Source organism: Grus americana, chromosome 24, assembly GCF_028858705.1.
Source record: "Grus americana isolate bGruAme1 chromosome 24, bGruAme1.mat, whole genome shotgun sequence".
NCBI classification, from domain to species: domain Eukaryota; kingdom Metazoa; phylum Chordata; class Aves; order Gruiformes; family Gruidae; genus Grus; species Grus americana.
This window is the reverse complement of record NC_072875.1, coordinates 2,069,954-2,083,229: the sequence shown is the minus strand read 5'-3', so window position 1 is coordinate 2,083,229 and position 13,276 is coordinate 2,069,954. Positions and strand designations below refer to the sequence as shown.

General features: G+C 41.6%; 1 protein-coding gene across 7 annotated transcripts in view; it reads right to left on the bottom strand.

Annotated features, from left to right (window-relative positions):
* Positions 1 to 13,276, bottom strand: part of NCAM1 (neural cell adhesion molecule 1) — a 145,175-nt gene that overhangs the window by 62,562 nt on the left and 69,337 nt on the right. For all 7 annotated transcript variants that reach the window (XM_054802821.1, XM_054802827.1, XM_054802820.1 and 4 more), the window contains exon 2: positions 1,020 to 1,094. In XM_054802821.1, coding sequence (XP_054658796.1) covers positions 1,020 to 1,094 — 75 coding nt within the window. The remainder of the gene's footprint in view (positions 1 to 1,019; positions 1,095 to 13,276) is intronic.

Genomic DNA, 13,276 nt, shown 5'->3' with positions numbered 1-13,276 from the left:
CTCTTGCTTGCAGCTCACATCTCTGTATTCCTCAGTGTGGCTTTGTTGTTTGGGATGAACTCCTGTTATTGGAGGGGCTTTAATCGATCCCATGGTTTTCTGAATACAAATATCATCACAACAGCACTTGCTCAGAGTATACTTTCATTTTTAAAGCACTGGCATTAACAAATTACTCTGCAGTTGAGCACTCCTGGATCAGATGACTTGTCCCAGTCAGTATGCTCCTGAGGAAGCGTGGTGCTCTGATGGCAGTTTGCTCCCAGAGCTCACTATAGCACCTATTTGCTCTGTGTCATGCTTCAGGATGCTATCACATCAGTGCTCCAAGATACTAATTCCTCCCATTAGAAAGTAGGCCAGCTGCTTTCAAGAGAATCTCTAAAGAGGACACGTGGATGCTAATTTGGAAAATGCCATAAAATTGTAGGACCTGCTTTGGGGCACATGGTTTGTGTCAGCAGTGCACCACACTGTGCGGGAGAACAGCCTGGGGCATTTTGTGGCCTGAACAAACAGTAAATTGCATCATAAGAAATGCAAGCTTTTAGCAGCATTAAAATCCTTAGTTGCAGAGGTAACAACTCTCAAGTCACATAGCATTCCCATTACTGCTGTTAGCAGTTGATTAGAGAAATAATTTGGAAAAACAACAGGCTTCATTGTAAATTCAAAAGATCAAAGAACTGTGGAAAGATGCAAGGTGCCATTGTTGTGGTTATTGCGGTTATTGCTCAAGCTTAAAAAGAACACTTCAGTACCTGTTTTTTCATTTTAAAATCTGTTTGCTGGAGCTGCTTTCTGTTGCCAGCCCTCAAGAGAGAATGCATTTACTGTTTCCAGTAAACAGCATGTGTTGCCTGTGCTATGCAGTCTTATAAACCATAAGGGCACATAAGAAAGAAAGCAAAAGATCTTGCAGCTAGACCTGCACTGGAGCTTTTATCCCAGTTAATACATTGATTGACCTTCCCAGCAAACCCAAATGAAGACAACTGATGCCATAAGCCATCACTCACCTTGACATAAGAAGAATTTAGATTCTCCAACACTGATCTCCCCCTGGCTTGGAACAATGTCCACTTGTAGAGAGACTGGAAAAGAAATGATCACATAGAAGATGGTTAGACGACAGGAGTAGTCTTCAGCAAAAAAGCTTTGCCAGCGTTCCAATCCCCTTTACTCATCCAATGGAAAAAGCAAAGCATAGGGTGGAGTGTTCTTGGCTTCATAACCGTTGCTCTTTATCAGTATTTCATAGAAGCACAGAAAGCTTTGGGTTGGAAGGGACCTTAAAGATCATCTAGTTCCAACCGCCCCTGCCATGGGCGGGGACACCCTCCACTAGCCCAGGTTGCTCAAAGCCTCATCCAGCCTGGCCTTGAACGCTTCCAGGGAGGGGGCATCCACAGCTTCTCTGGGCAAGCTGTTCCAGTGCCTCACTACCCTCACAGTGAAGAACTTCCTCATATATAATCTAAATCTCCCCTCCTTCAGCTTAAAGCCATTCCTCCTTGTCCTATCCCTCCATGCCCTACTAAACAGACCCTCTCCAGCTTTCTTGTAGGCCCCCTTTAAGTACTGGAAGGCTGCCAATAAGGTCTCCCCATAGCCTCCTCTTCTCTGACTGTACAGTGCCATGGACCCCTGAGGGCCCAAAAGAAGTTCCTAACGTTCAGAGTTGCTTCTAGCCCCTTAGAAAACCACATGGAATGATACAGAAAGGGCTGATTTACATTCAAATCTCTTCCACACTGCAATACCAGGGAGTGCGCTTGGTGTGCACACCAGAACATCAAGCAGCCAGGAAGGACTCCTCTGAATTCAAACTGGAATTGGCTCAAAGGCCTGTCCTGGCAGCAAATACAAATTATCTTTGCTTTGGAGACTTCTTGTTGCTCTATAAGATACCATATTCATACAAGCCCCAGTTACCAAGCATCGCAATAGCAGAGTGGGAATCACTGGCACACTCTGGGTCCTTGATCTTCCTCAATCTCCTACTCTGATCTTCCAGTCAGAAACCTAGTCCAAACAGCCAGCAAATCAGAGATGTTTATGGCAGACAGAGCATACCTGGATTAGGAAGGAAATTTCCTCCACTGTATACTGACAAGGACTATTGACAGTTTGTGACTTCTGCCTTCACAATACTGGCTGAGACTTGCTTGTTCATCCAGGCACGTTTCACCTAACTCCTTCCTACTGCAGAGATGAAAATATTAGCAATAATTTGGTCTCTTCCACTGTCTTCTCAGAGAATGTCATCAATGCTTTGGCTTTTATGTTAGCATTTTTTAGTTGTTGCTTTCTTGACTTTTTTGTTAATTTTATTTTATTTTTAGATAAGAGACTGAAGGCGTTTTGGTAGCAGAGATGGAACAGATGTTCCACGGACCCGAGTGAAGCATCTATTACACGCTTGTCTGGAATTGAGGGAGCCTGGAGTCAGTGAAAGATATTGTACCTTCTGTGCTCCCTACAATTGAATCCAGCACAGCCTCAAAGGAATCACTTAAAAATAATCCAAGTTAGATAATAACTCCAGAGAGAATATTTGAGAATACTGTTGCTGAAAGAAATCAAAATGATTCTCAGATGTTTTCAGTCTCCCTTTGGACATCTTTATTTAACTCACATGTCTCATCTGAGGGTACTCTCTCACCTTCCTTGTACTTTTTCAATGAAGTACATGTTGCCCTTCTATCTCCTGCATTCAGCCTGTTTTATTTCTGGGTAAGCTAATTTCTCTCAACTATACTACCTTAATATAATTCAATCCCAAACAGAACTGCAAGTACAACGAGCCAAATATAATAAAAGGTGAAAGGTTTATTAGATTCGGTTCAGCAAGGACTGAATAGCCTACTTCTATAGGCTCATTTTTGTTACTGTTTTTCTACAAATCTTTCCAACATCTGAATTTTACATTTGGAATCATATTCTGGGGTGCTCTTCCTGGGAAGGTCTCTGCTGTATGAAATGAGTGCAAAGGTACTATGAAGAGATCTTAAATGTCTCAAATCCAGACCTCTGAGTCCCTCCAGACCAGATTTCTGCTTTGCAGTACTATCTAAAACATTTATCCTTCTCCATTACAATGGAGATAGAGCATAGACAGTATTACAAACTCAGTTAATGTCTTTGGGCAGCAGTAATTTCCAGTATGAACACTCCAGAAGCTGGAGGCATCAGGAAAAGATGGGCACTTTTTAACAATGGGACCTTTTTACAGTGTTTTTAAATTATCAGTGAAACTGTCTTTCATTATCTTGTCTTTGGCGTGTGAGTGATAGTTCCTTTTTAGAAATTAAATTTACAGGACCAAGAATCCTTAGTCTCACTCAAATGAGAACAATTTATTAAGGAACATTTAGAGCTCCTGGGTGAACAGTTAAATCTTTGTTAAAGTTCAGAAGGTCCGATAATTGCTGCTGTAAACGCCTTCTCACCTTCAAAGTAAAAGAGGCCAACATTGACAACAGAAGTCCAAAATTCCGTTTTTGAATCTGTACTTAAATATCTAAATTAAAAGTTGGGCTTTCAAGAATAACCAACCTCTCTGAGCAGCTCTCTAAGAAGCAGGACAAGTCTTCTACCTCAATACATAAGCACAGCATAGGAGCCTACATTTGGAGTCCCACAACTGAAAAAAACCCATATTTTTTCCTCATTTATTTATGAAAGTGAAACTGATTAGCATTTAATGGATGTAGGAGAAGGAACGTACCATTTTGGAAGTGTCACCAGAAACCGAAAGCAAAAAGTCAAAGATGCTGAATTTATTAAAACAATCATGGTTTAGTACAGTAAGAGGTGAATCAACAATCACAGCCAAGCAAGTTAGATGGCCAAGATGAAAGCTAACCAGATTTCTGGCCTGTGTTGCGTATAGTCCAGAATGACTACTTATTTTCTGATTTCAATTACATTGGTACTAAACAAGTGAGAAAGGAAAGTATACCTCTCCATGTTCATGTTCATTTACAATCGGCCTTCCACAATGCATATCCAAGCATGCCCAATGCCCTTTTCCCCAGCAACATCTCTGCCTTCTTCATAGCATAAATTATGACCCATTATGCAGAAAATGTAATTGGATTCTGGCTTTCCTCCAGCTATAGCTTAATGCTGCAGCAGCTCTGTGGCCTAACAAGTCCAAGTCAAGTATTAATTTCAAGAGGTGAAAACGAATAGGTTTTATTTCAAAATTGCAGCCATTATCTTGCAGAAAACAATCATCTTAATCAAGCTTTTCCACTCCCCCCAGTAGCCAGAGCACTTCTCAGCAGCTTTACTGCAAATGCTTCATCTGTCACCCTCCGTGTTTTCATGCTGTAGTGCATGCAAACACTTCTCCCTGAGCAGCTAATTTTACCTCCAGACCACAGAGGCATTAGTCTTAGCTGCCAAACACACCTGGTTTTTTAAGAAACATGCACTGCTTCAGAAATGAAAATCTGTTTGTATGTGCCAATGGCAACATTCCTTACAGTACTTGGGAAATACACATATGGACAGTGGGGGTTAGACATTAACTTTATAGCTATACACAGAATGAAGGAGCACTGCTTGCCATCTTTATAAAAGGCTATAAGTAGTAGGATTTTCTGATAAGGTGTCTGAGCACATTTCTTTAGCCAACAACCATTCTGACACAGCATTTCTCTTCATAAGTAAACTGGAAGCAATTAATCGGAGCCAGGGCAGCTCTGCAAAGGATAATAATAATAATGCAAGGTCATTGCCACTTTTCTAGTTTTACTCTCACCAGATTTTAGCAGGCTACACTGATAAATGTTAGTATTCCATCTCAAAAGACAAGACTGGGATACAGCAGTAAACGGAAACAACCCAGCCAAGACTCAACCAAAACCAGAGCTTGCAAGTACTGTGTGTTCTAGTTCTGGCTAACATTTGCATGTATGGCGGTATGTCTTGCTGAGCCAAGAGGCCTTCAGAAGGAGTGGACATTAAAGTATCCCTTGATCTCTTGAGTAATGGCAAGGGGCTTATTACAGCCCTTCTTGGTCTATCAGAGATGTTCTTCCGAGCTCTGCACTTTTTATCAACTGGGAACGCAATGAAGTTGTGATTGAATTCCCCCACTGCACTGCTTTGGATAACCAGCCCAGCCCAAGGAATGGCATTTAGACCAGTCATCAACTTTCTTTCTACTCAGCAAAGCACTGCTAGCAAACAGTGGGGTGCTGTTAAATGACTTTGAGCTAATTGAGCTCTAATATAAACTCGTACCTTTTCTTTTTTCTTTCTTTTTGCCATGCTACGCTATATAAATAGACCAATGGATGTCTTCTACACTTTTGAGAGTTGCTGCATGCTGGGAAGGCAGTGGCAAAGGCTGGGGTTATTAATGCCTTTCATTCCATTCTCAGGTGCTTTCTGTTACAGCTAGAAATGAGGAACAGAAAAGGCTCTGTGTAAAGCATTGAACTTTTCACACGCCAGAATTCAGCATCTGTTCTCTACCTTACATATTTTTTACGCATGTCTGTGCCACAGTAGATGCAAATAGGAGGAAATCACACAATCAGGAAACATCTTACTGTAAATACAGCCAAAATGACCAGGCAAGAGATCTGAGCCCAGGCAACAACATCCAGCTCTCAAGATTTTCCTTATTTTTTTCTAAAGGGCCAACTCCTTCTGTGCATTTAAGCAATGAGCAGGTTTTCAAGTGAATGAAACCTAGAAACCACCCTTGGGACACAGTAAGGCAAAACTTTTTGGAGTCTTACAACCAAGAGACGGAAGGACGTCCTTGGTTATGCCTCATTCAGTCAGTGCTCCCTCTGCTCTGCTAGCTGAAAAGTTATCATTAAATCTCCTAATTACTGGTCTAAGTAATAGAATTTCTGGAAAGGTTATGCAGAGGGGCAGCAATTCCTTCACCAATAGTTCCCCTGTATGTCAGCACAGTCCCTTCAACCATGTCATGAGGAGGCAGAGAGGAAACCTCCCAATATTATTACTAACACTGGAAATGTACCTTTCAAACCTAGCAATTACGATGACACAGAAACCATGACCTCGTGAGTAGTAGGAACCAGAGAGCCAGTATTAACAAATCTACTTCACACTGCATTTCAGTGTCTTTAACCTAATACCAGGAACAAGATGCTGAAGTACCCTGTGAGAGGATCAGGTAAGTCAGACGCACACTGTGTATCTTGTGACTTTTTCTTGAAGGAGACTGTTGAAACATACAGCCTTGTATCTGCATCAGTGGCAGCTTAAGGCCTAGTTAATCCCTTTTACAAGAAAATACTAACCTGAGAAGTCTTCTCATTGATAAAACACTTCCTGCTAACCAAACTTGAGCAGGTTACATCACACAAATCTCTGATACAAGCAGAAATGTGGTGTGATTGCTGCCTCCATACTAAACACAGTAACTTCATTATTGCCTTATTCATCCACTAGCAATCCACATGCACTGTTACATACTCTTTCATCATATTTAGAACATGTTATCTCTGTGCAGCATTCAAAACAACAGGGATGCCCCTCAAGCACATCTTTTCAACGGGCTCAGCAATATACAATATTCTGTTCACACTTTGAAGAAAACCAACAGAAGTCATCCATCTGCTGCACATTAGGAAATGGGACTGATTTAGAAGGTGCACATAGGTAGCTGTGTGGCAGATGACATGCTACAAGCTCATATCCCAGAGGTACTTTGCTCACATGTCCGTGGTTCTGGGTTCCTATCATTCTGCTGGGACAACCTGTCTATTTCTGTTTTAAGATGCTCTCCCTGCTTTCATCTCTCCTCTAGCATTCATTTACTTTCCTCACAGGACAAGCTGTAAAAACAAACAAAAAAGGCCTCCCCTGAAATGCTTACTCTAAGAGAGAGTGAGCTGACGCACATAAATCCATGCCCTTTACATTTAATTTACCTTACCCCAGAAAAACTGCATAAGGCCAGTGTCATTCAACAGACTGCTGCTGTCAGAAGCACTGATTTGGTCTTTTAAAATATCAGTATCTTGTTGAACGCTGCTATTAAGCAGCGACAAGGTGACAGCCACTGGCAGGCAGTACTATAATGTTAAGCTGGCTTGGTAAATAGTGCAGAGTATCAGTAACAGTGCTACACTGGCCCTGGAATGGCAGACTGGAGTTACTATAGTATGCTCTTCTTTTGAGGGTACCTGCTGCTCTTCTCTGTTCTGCTCATTTAGTCTGTACAGAAGGTGAATTACAGAGCTTCCATCCAAGCAAGGAATACTTCCTCTTTTAATTCTTTCAACCCAACAGGGACACTCCACGGTGTTTATACTCTCTGCATACCTATATTGGACATACCTGAAAACACACAGACACAGCTTTAAAAGTACATACTGACACTATGAGAGTGTTCTACACCAACACAAAGCTACACTTAGATCCTACTGCTAAGCTGACAGAAATGGGGGATCCTTAGCAGCAGTTGCTTCCAAAATGATATCTAATACTTTCATTACCCCCTAAATAGAGGGCTGGGCATAGCAGATTTCCTATAGCAACACATCCATCCTACCGAGCACTTTTATGGGGCCTTATAGAATTATCTGTACATTTGTCTCAATCTCTTTGTAATTTAGGACAGTACGGTCACATAAAGTATTTTGACAGGTATCATCATTATTTTTCTCCAAGTTGCTTTGTCCAAGCTTGCTACATTAGCAACTCCATAACCTAAATCTTTATTCAAAGACACAAGTCACATACTGAAGAGTTCCCTAATTTGCAGCAACACAGCAGTGCTGAAGCACAACAGGGCTTCCTTTCATAGAATCATTTAGGTTTGAAAAGACCTTTCATACACGAGTAGCTTTTACAGGAAGGAGTATCTTACCCACCTAGAAGAAACACGTTGCTGAAAAGATTCACATTTCTTTAGTCAAGACAGGTGGGACTTCTCGTACATGGTAACAGGCTTCATGACGTGAAACATATAGCTAAGAAAACACATAGATAACTATACAGATCATAAAAGTAAAAGCAAATGAACTATTCAACATAGACAACACTGAGCCAGAGAGGCACATAGGATGGCTTTATTCTGGGAAAATGCATGATCCTGCAGTTATGGCACTAGCCTAGGCTTTCAAGATTTATCTTGGACACCCTGCCCTTCCATAGACTTCCTGTGTGGCACTGGACAAGTCACTTTCAATCAATTACCAGTCCCCAGCTATGGTAAGTGGTAGAAGCATATTCTCCATGGCACAAAGGCAACAGGCAAGACAAGTATGGAAAACTGACGTGCTCAGACCATGAGCAATAAGGTGAAGATTATCAGAATTCAGACCTGGCTCAAACTCTGATTTCTTTTATGAAACTGGAAGGAGAAGCATATCTGACACATTCAAGGCTGTTGACCCACTATTCAAGTCGTCTCCAGCACTGCTGCATCTAAGCTCTAAGAATGTCAATATAATATATAACGATTCCTTGAAACAGACTGCCATGCCCATGTGTACTGTATGTATCACATCTCAAGCTATTTACTTTTCCTGTATTAGCTGTCTCTAGGAAAGGTCAAACCCCTGTACTTTGCTAAATACACTCAAATACAGCCAGTGCTTTCCAGGTCACCAAGAATTACTTGCTGGCAACAGCATTCTTAGAAAACAGCTCTTATAAATCAAAGAGGCACCTAAGAAGTGGCAGGTAAGACACAAATATGCACTGCAATCTCCAAATTATCCATCTGGCCAGAAGAATAATTAGCTCTTAAGGTTGGGGAGATAAGAAGCTTCCTCTTCTTCTTAATTGCTCAAGACCTCAAGTGGCACAAATAATCCTCTTAATGTCCAGAACCTGAAAAATTACTTGCCTATCTTCTTCACAGCTGCTACTGGCTGCTCTGAACTTCTGCAAAACAAGACCAAAGTAAGCACATCCACTGCCTGTCCTTTATCATTTCATTAGAAAACCAGACACCATGATCAGTGGCTGCTATTACACACCTCACTAACCACATGCTTTTATGTGCATCAGATATTTAGACTGCTCCTATGTTTCAGTGTCATTCTGCAGCATGGTAGGTGAACTAAAGCCAGTTCAATCTTCTGGTCTTTTCTGTTGTCTGCAGATACACAACTGCTTAAACAGTACAGACATGATTTTGCTCTGAATGTAACAGCTGGATAAGTTCCTAAATGCTCTCTCTCATTCTACTTCTCAAGAGTTTCTCGGCATCCTGGTAAATGTCAGATGAAAACAGGTTGTCAGTTAATATTTCAAATAATGAATAATACTGTTCCTCCTCCAAGCCTTATCCTACTAGTAAGCCCAGTGTCAGTGAAAAAAATCACAAGGCTCAGCAGGTTACCTGCAGTGGAAATACAAAAGATACCAGAAATGCATTCTTTCAGGCCAATTTAGACAAATAATTTTGCATTTTCCTTCTCCTTCCATTAATGCAGGTAATTTCAAATATGTCCTGAAGTGGTACTTACTAGCTTTGTATTAAAAAATAACCATAGGTAAACAGTTAAGAAAAGGTGGGTTGTGGTGTTTGGTTTTTTTTTTTTTTAATTTTAGTCTGTCATTATTAGCAGGTCTGCAGGATTAGATAAGCAGGGCTGCTTTCTGAGGCACACACAACAGGTATTTTGTCCTTTTCCCTTTGGGTAATATCTCTAAGTACAGTTTTCTCCTCCATATTGCCATGATTTTCCACCACAGTATATATATGCAAAGGTACTTCTTCATATTCACAAATGAAGGCACCATAGACTGATTTCTCTGCAATCTCAGTGCTGACAGAAATTATGTCAACAGAATCCCAGACTGGTTTGGGTTGGAAGGGACCCTAAAGCCCATCTAGTTCCAACCCCCCTGCCACGGGCAGGGACACCCTCCACTAGCCCAGGTTGCCCAAAGCCCCATCCAACCTGGCCTTAAACACTTCCAGGGCGGGGGCATCCACAGCTTCTCTGGGCAACCTGTTCCAGTGCCTCACCACCCTCACAGGAAAGAATTTCTTCTCAAGATATAAAAATATCTTCCCTCCTACAGCTTAAGGCCATTCCTCCTTGTCCTATCCCTCCATGCCCTGCTAAACAGTCCCTCTCCAGCTTTCTTGTAGGCCCCCTTTAAGTACTGGAAGGCTGCAATAAGGTCTCCCCGGAACCTTCTCTTCTCCAGGCTGAAGAACTCCAACTCTCTCAGTTTGTCTTCCTAAGAAAGGTGCTTCAGCCTTTGTTGACATTAACAATCACATTTTAGTTTCTAATACAGAGTCCTCTGCTCAATGTCTGCTCCTCTTTGCATAGAAGGAAGCCACTAATACACTGGTGTTATCAACAAAGCTTCCAGTCATATTTACCAGACACATACAACAGAGGTTCTGCTGCAAGATCATTTATATAAGCAACCAACAGCAACACACTGAAGAAATTTGATATATAATCAATTTTGGCACTTAGCAATCCAAGTTCCTTTACCTTCTGATTAGAATATAGTGCCACCTTTTGCTAAGTTTAGATGTTCAGGCTTCTAAATAATCCAGGTGCTTTTGCACACACTGTGCTGCAATAATCAATTTCACTGCTTGCAGAACTAGAGCTTTAAGTTCTCAGAGTATGTAACTCAGCAGAGATACTGTGGCTACTATGTTTTGTATTAGTAGCTCCCCGCTACAGTAAAACCTAATAATTTTCATATTCCTACATTGACTAGTGACCTAAAAATATATATGCCATAGATTCTTCTGAAGAGATCTTCATCCAATATTTGTGTATTTCAGCTTCATAAACATCAGCATCCTTTCTTGTAACATGATGTCAGCATAGGAAAGAAGCAATTTCCATTTGTGTATATAGCGTCCTATCAGCGCAAGGACATTTTGAAAAGGTCCTCATATGACTATAACAAAGTGACAACTTGCAGCTGTGGTGACTGGAACATCAAGGAGACAGCAGTGACAAGCATGACAAATTCATCTGTGCTGACGAGAAACTGCTATTACACGGGAACACCTCACAAGGGAAGTGTTAACTGCCTGCTCGGCTGGGCTCCAAAGATGACCTTGCACTCTCTCCTGCACCACTATCCAGTGCCCTGACCGAAGTCAGAGAAGCAAGGTGATGTTACACTTGCATTTTCAATGAGATTGTGACTACATGCGAAATACTCAGTGATAGCCAGGATGGGGTTCATGATGTCCCAGCAAAATTAATCAAAACTCTTCTTTTTTCCTTTTTTTTTCCTCCCCCCTCCCTCTTCAATGCAGTAAGATTTTTAAAATGCATTGACTTTTTTGAATGGGGGAACTATATAACCAGACTGTACCCTCTCTGCTTGCACTGGTGGGGTATTCTTTTCTGTCAAATCAGTTTTACAAAATCGACTTTGTTAAACAGAGTAAGGAGATGGACAGGACTCTTAGCCTCAGTTGCAAGCAAGCACACACCTGAAGAAAGGAAGAAGTACAATAGATCTTTTGGAGACAGATGCGCAGCACAAAAGCAGGAGAACTTAGTTCTTTTCTGTGATGCTGAAAAAGGAACAGGCACAGACCAAAAAAAGGGCGCACTTTGACCTCATCTGATTTAGAGCAGCACAACAAAACAGTCATCTGCACCAGAGAAAGCCCTAGCCCATCCATTTCTTCCCTCGTGTCCGCTGACAGTGCAGAGCCACCCTGAATCACGCTGCAGCCCTACTCTGTCCTTGGAGCAGCATAACCACATGCCAGCCAAGACTTTGCAGGGCAGAATGCCACATCACTTGCCACATATTCACAGCTTAATATACCAAACTCAAATTATTTAGATGCTGCTTCTGCTGCTGCCTGTAAGATACCATGTGTTCACAAGCAGGAAAAGAGACCCTGGCGTTTCTACGCAGCTCAACCCTCTCATCCATTTAGGGCAGGCAGAAATTACCTGCTTGTGCCTGGCTAGTGATCATCTGCACTCCAGTCTGAGTGATTAGAAGCTGTCACATTTGTCCTGCATGGATTAGGTAACTCCATTGCCTTTTTTCTGCCCCACCTTCACATGAGAATTCTCCTCATGCTGAGGGCTAAAGTACAATGATAAAAATGTAACTGCAGTCTCAAGTGCTATTTTGCTCCAGTTTCCATTGCGATAGGAAACTCCTAGTGCTCATATATACAGAAACACACCAAGGGGAACCTGCTGGACTAGAGAATTGAGTACAAGTGCTCTGGGTCAACTCCTCCTCAGAACTTCCTAGTGGGAGTCAATCTGCCCACACTCATCTGCGCCTTCCCATCCTTTATTTGTCTTTAGGCAGTAGCCAGAGCATTTGTTTTGCAGTTATACTGTGCCTAGCTAGCACAAGGGAATACAAGATACTGCTTTATTCTAAGAAATGGCCATAAGAACCTTAAAGGAACGTCTGACTGCCAGGCCTTTGCTTATATCCAGTCAGCAAGCATTCCCTGCAGAAAGACTTCTGATTGTTAATCACTAGGTGGAGCGAGCAATCATCTCATAGTTATTAGAGGCGTAAAATATGCTCTAAGAAATCTCAACATTTCCACTCTGCCATAGATGTTGAGAAACAAAATCATACTAAGCTTTTTTCAGTCTCTTCTGTTTTCTTCTGGTGGTGGTTCTCTGCAGGAGCCAAAATAACAGATTGGATAAGCTGTGGGTCTGCTCCAGTCTGGAACCTGCCCTGGTTTTTTTTTCTCAGTGTGTTTGCAAACAACGTTAAAGCTTTCTTCTTCAAACAAAGGGCTGGGAGGCAGACCCCTGGTGATGAAATTAGGCACAAAAGAGCCCAGCTGGGTTTGTCCAGCAGCCTTCAGTCAGGGAAACTGAAGATTACTTCTGGAAATCAGGTATCATCTAAGAAGAAATATTCCTCTGAATTATTCACATCGAGCTCATCTGCACTTATTTTACACAGGGAGAATTCAACCCTAATTGTTTCAACCAGCCTTTATCAGCAGAACAATTTGCTGACATCATAACCTGGATAAACAGGTTCATCATACCAATGAACTATGCCTTAAGTTACACAAACAATTGCTCCCTACTTGCTAAACTTTATATGATCAAACCAACAAACCCAGCACTGCCACGGATTTTAATCACTACTTAATCATTATTTTTGCTTTGCAGTTCAGGGAAACAGAGACTATTTTTTCCACTCTTCATTTAATAGACACTGTGAGCCTATTTGTATTCTGCTTCCAACTTCAAGCAATAAAGGCCTTTTTAGCATCACATAATAACTGCATTAAAAGGCCTCTTCATAATCACACAATAACACTTTTTAT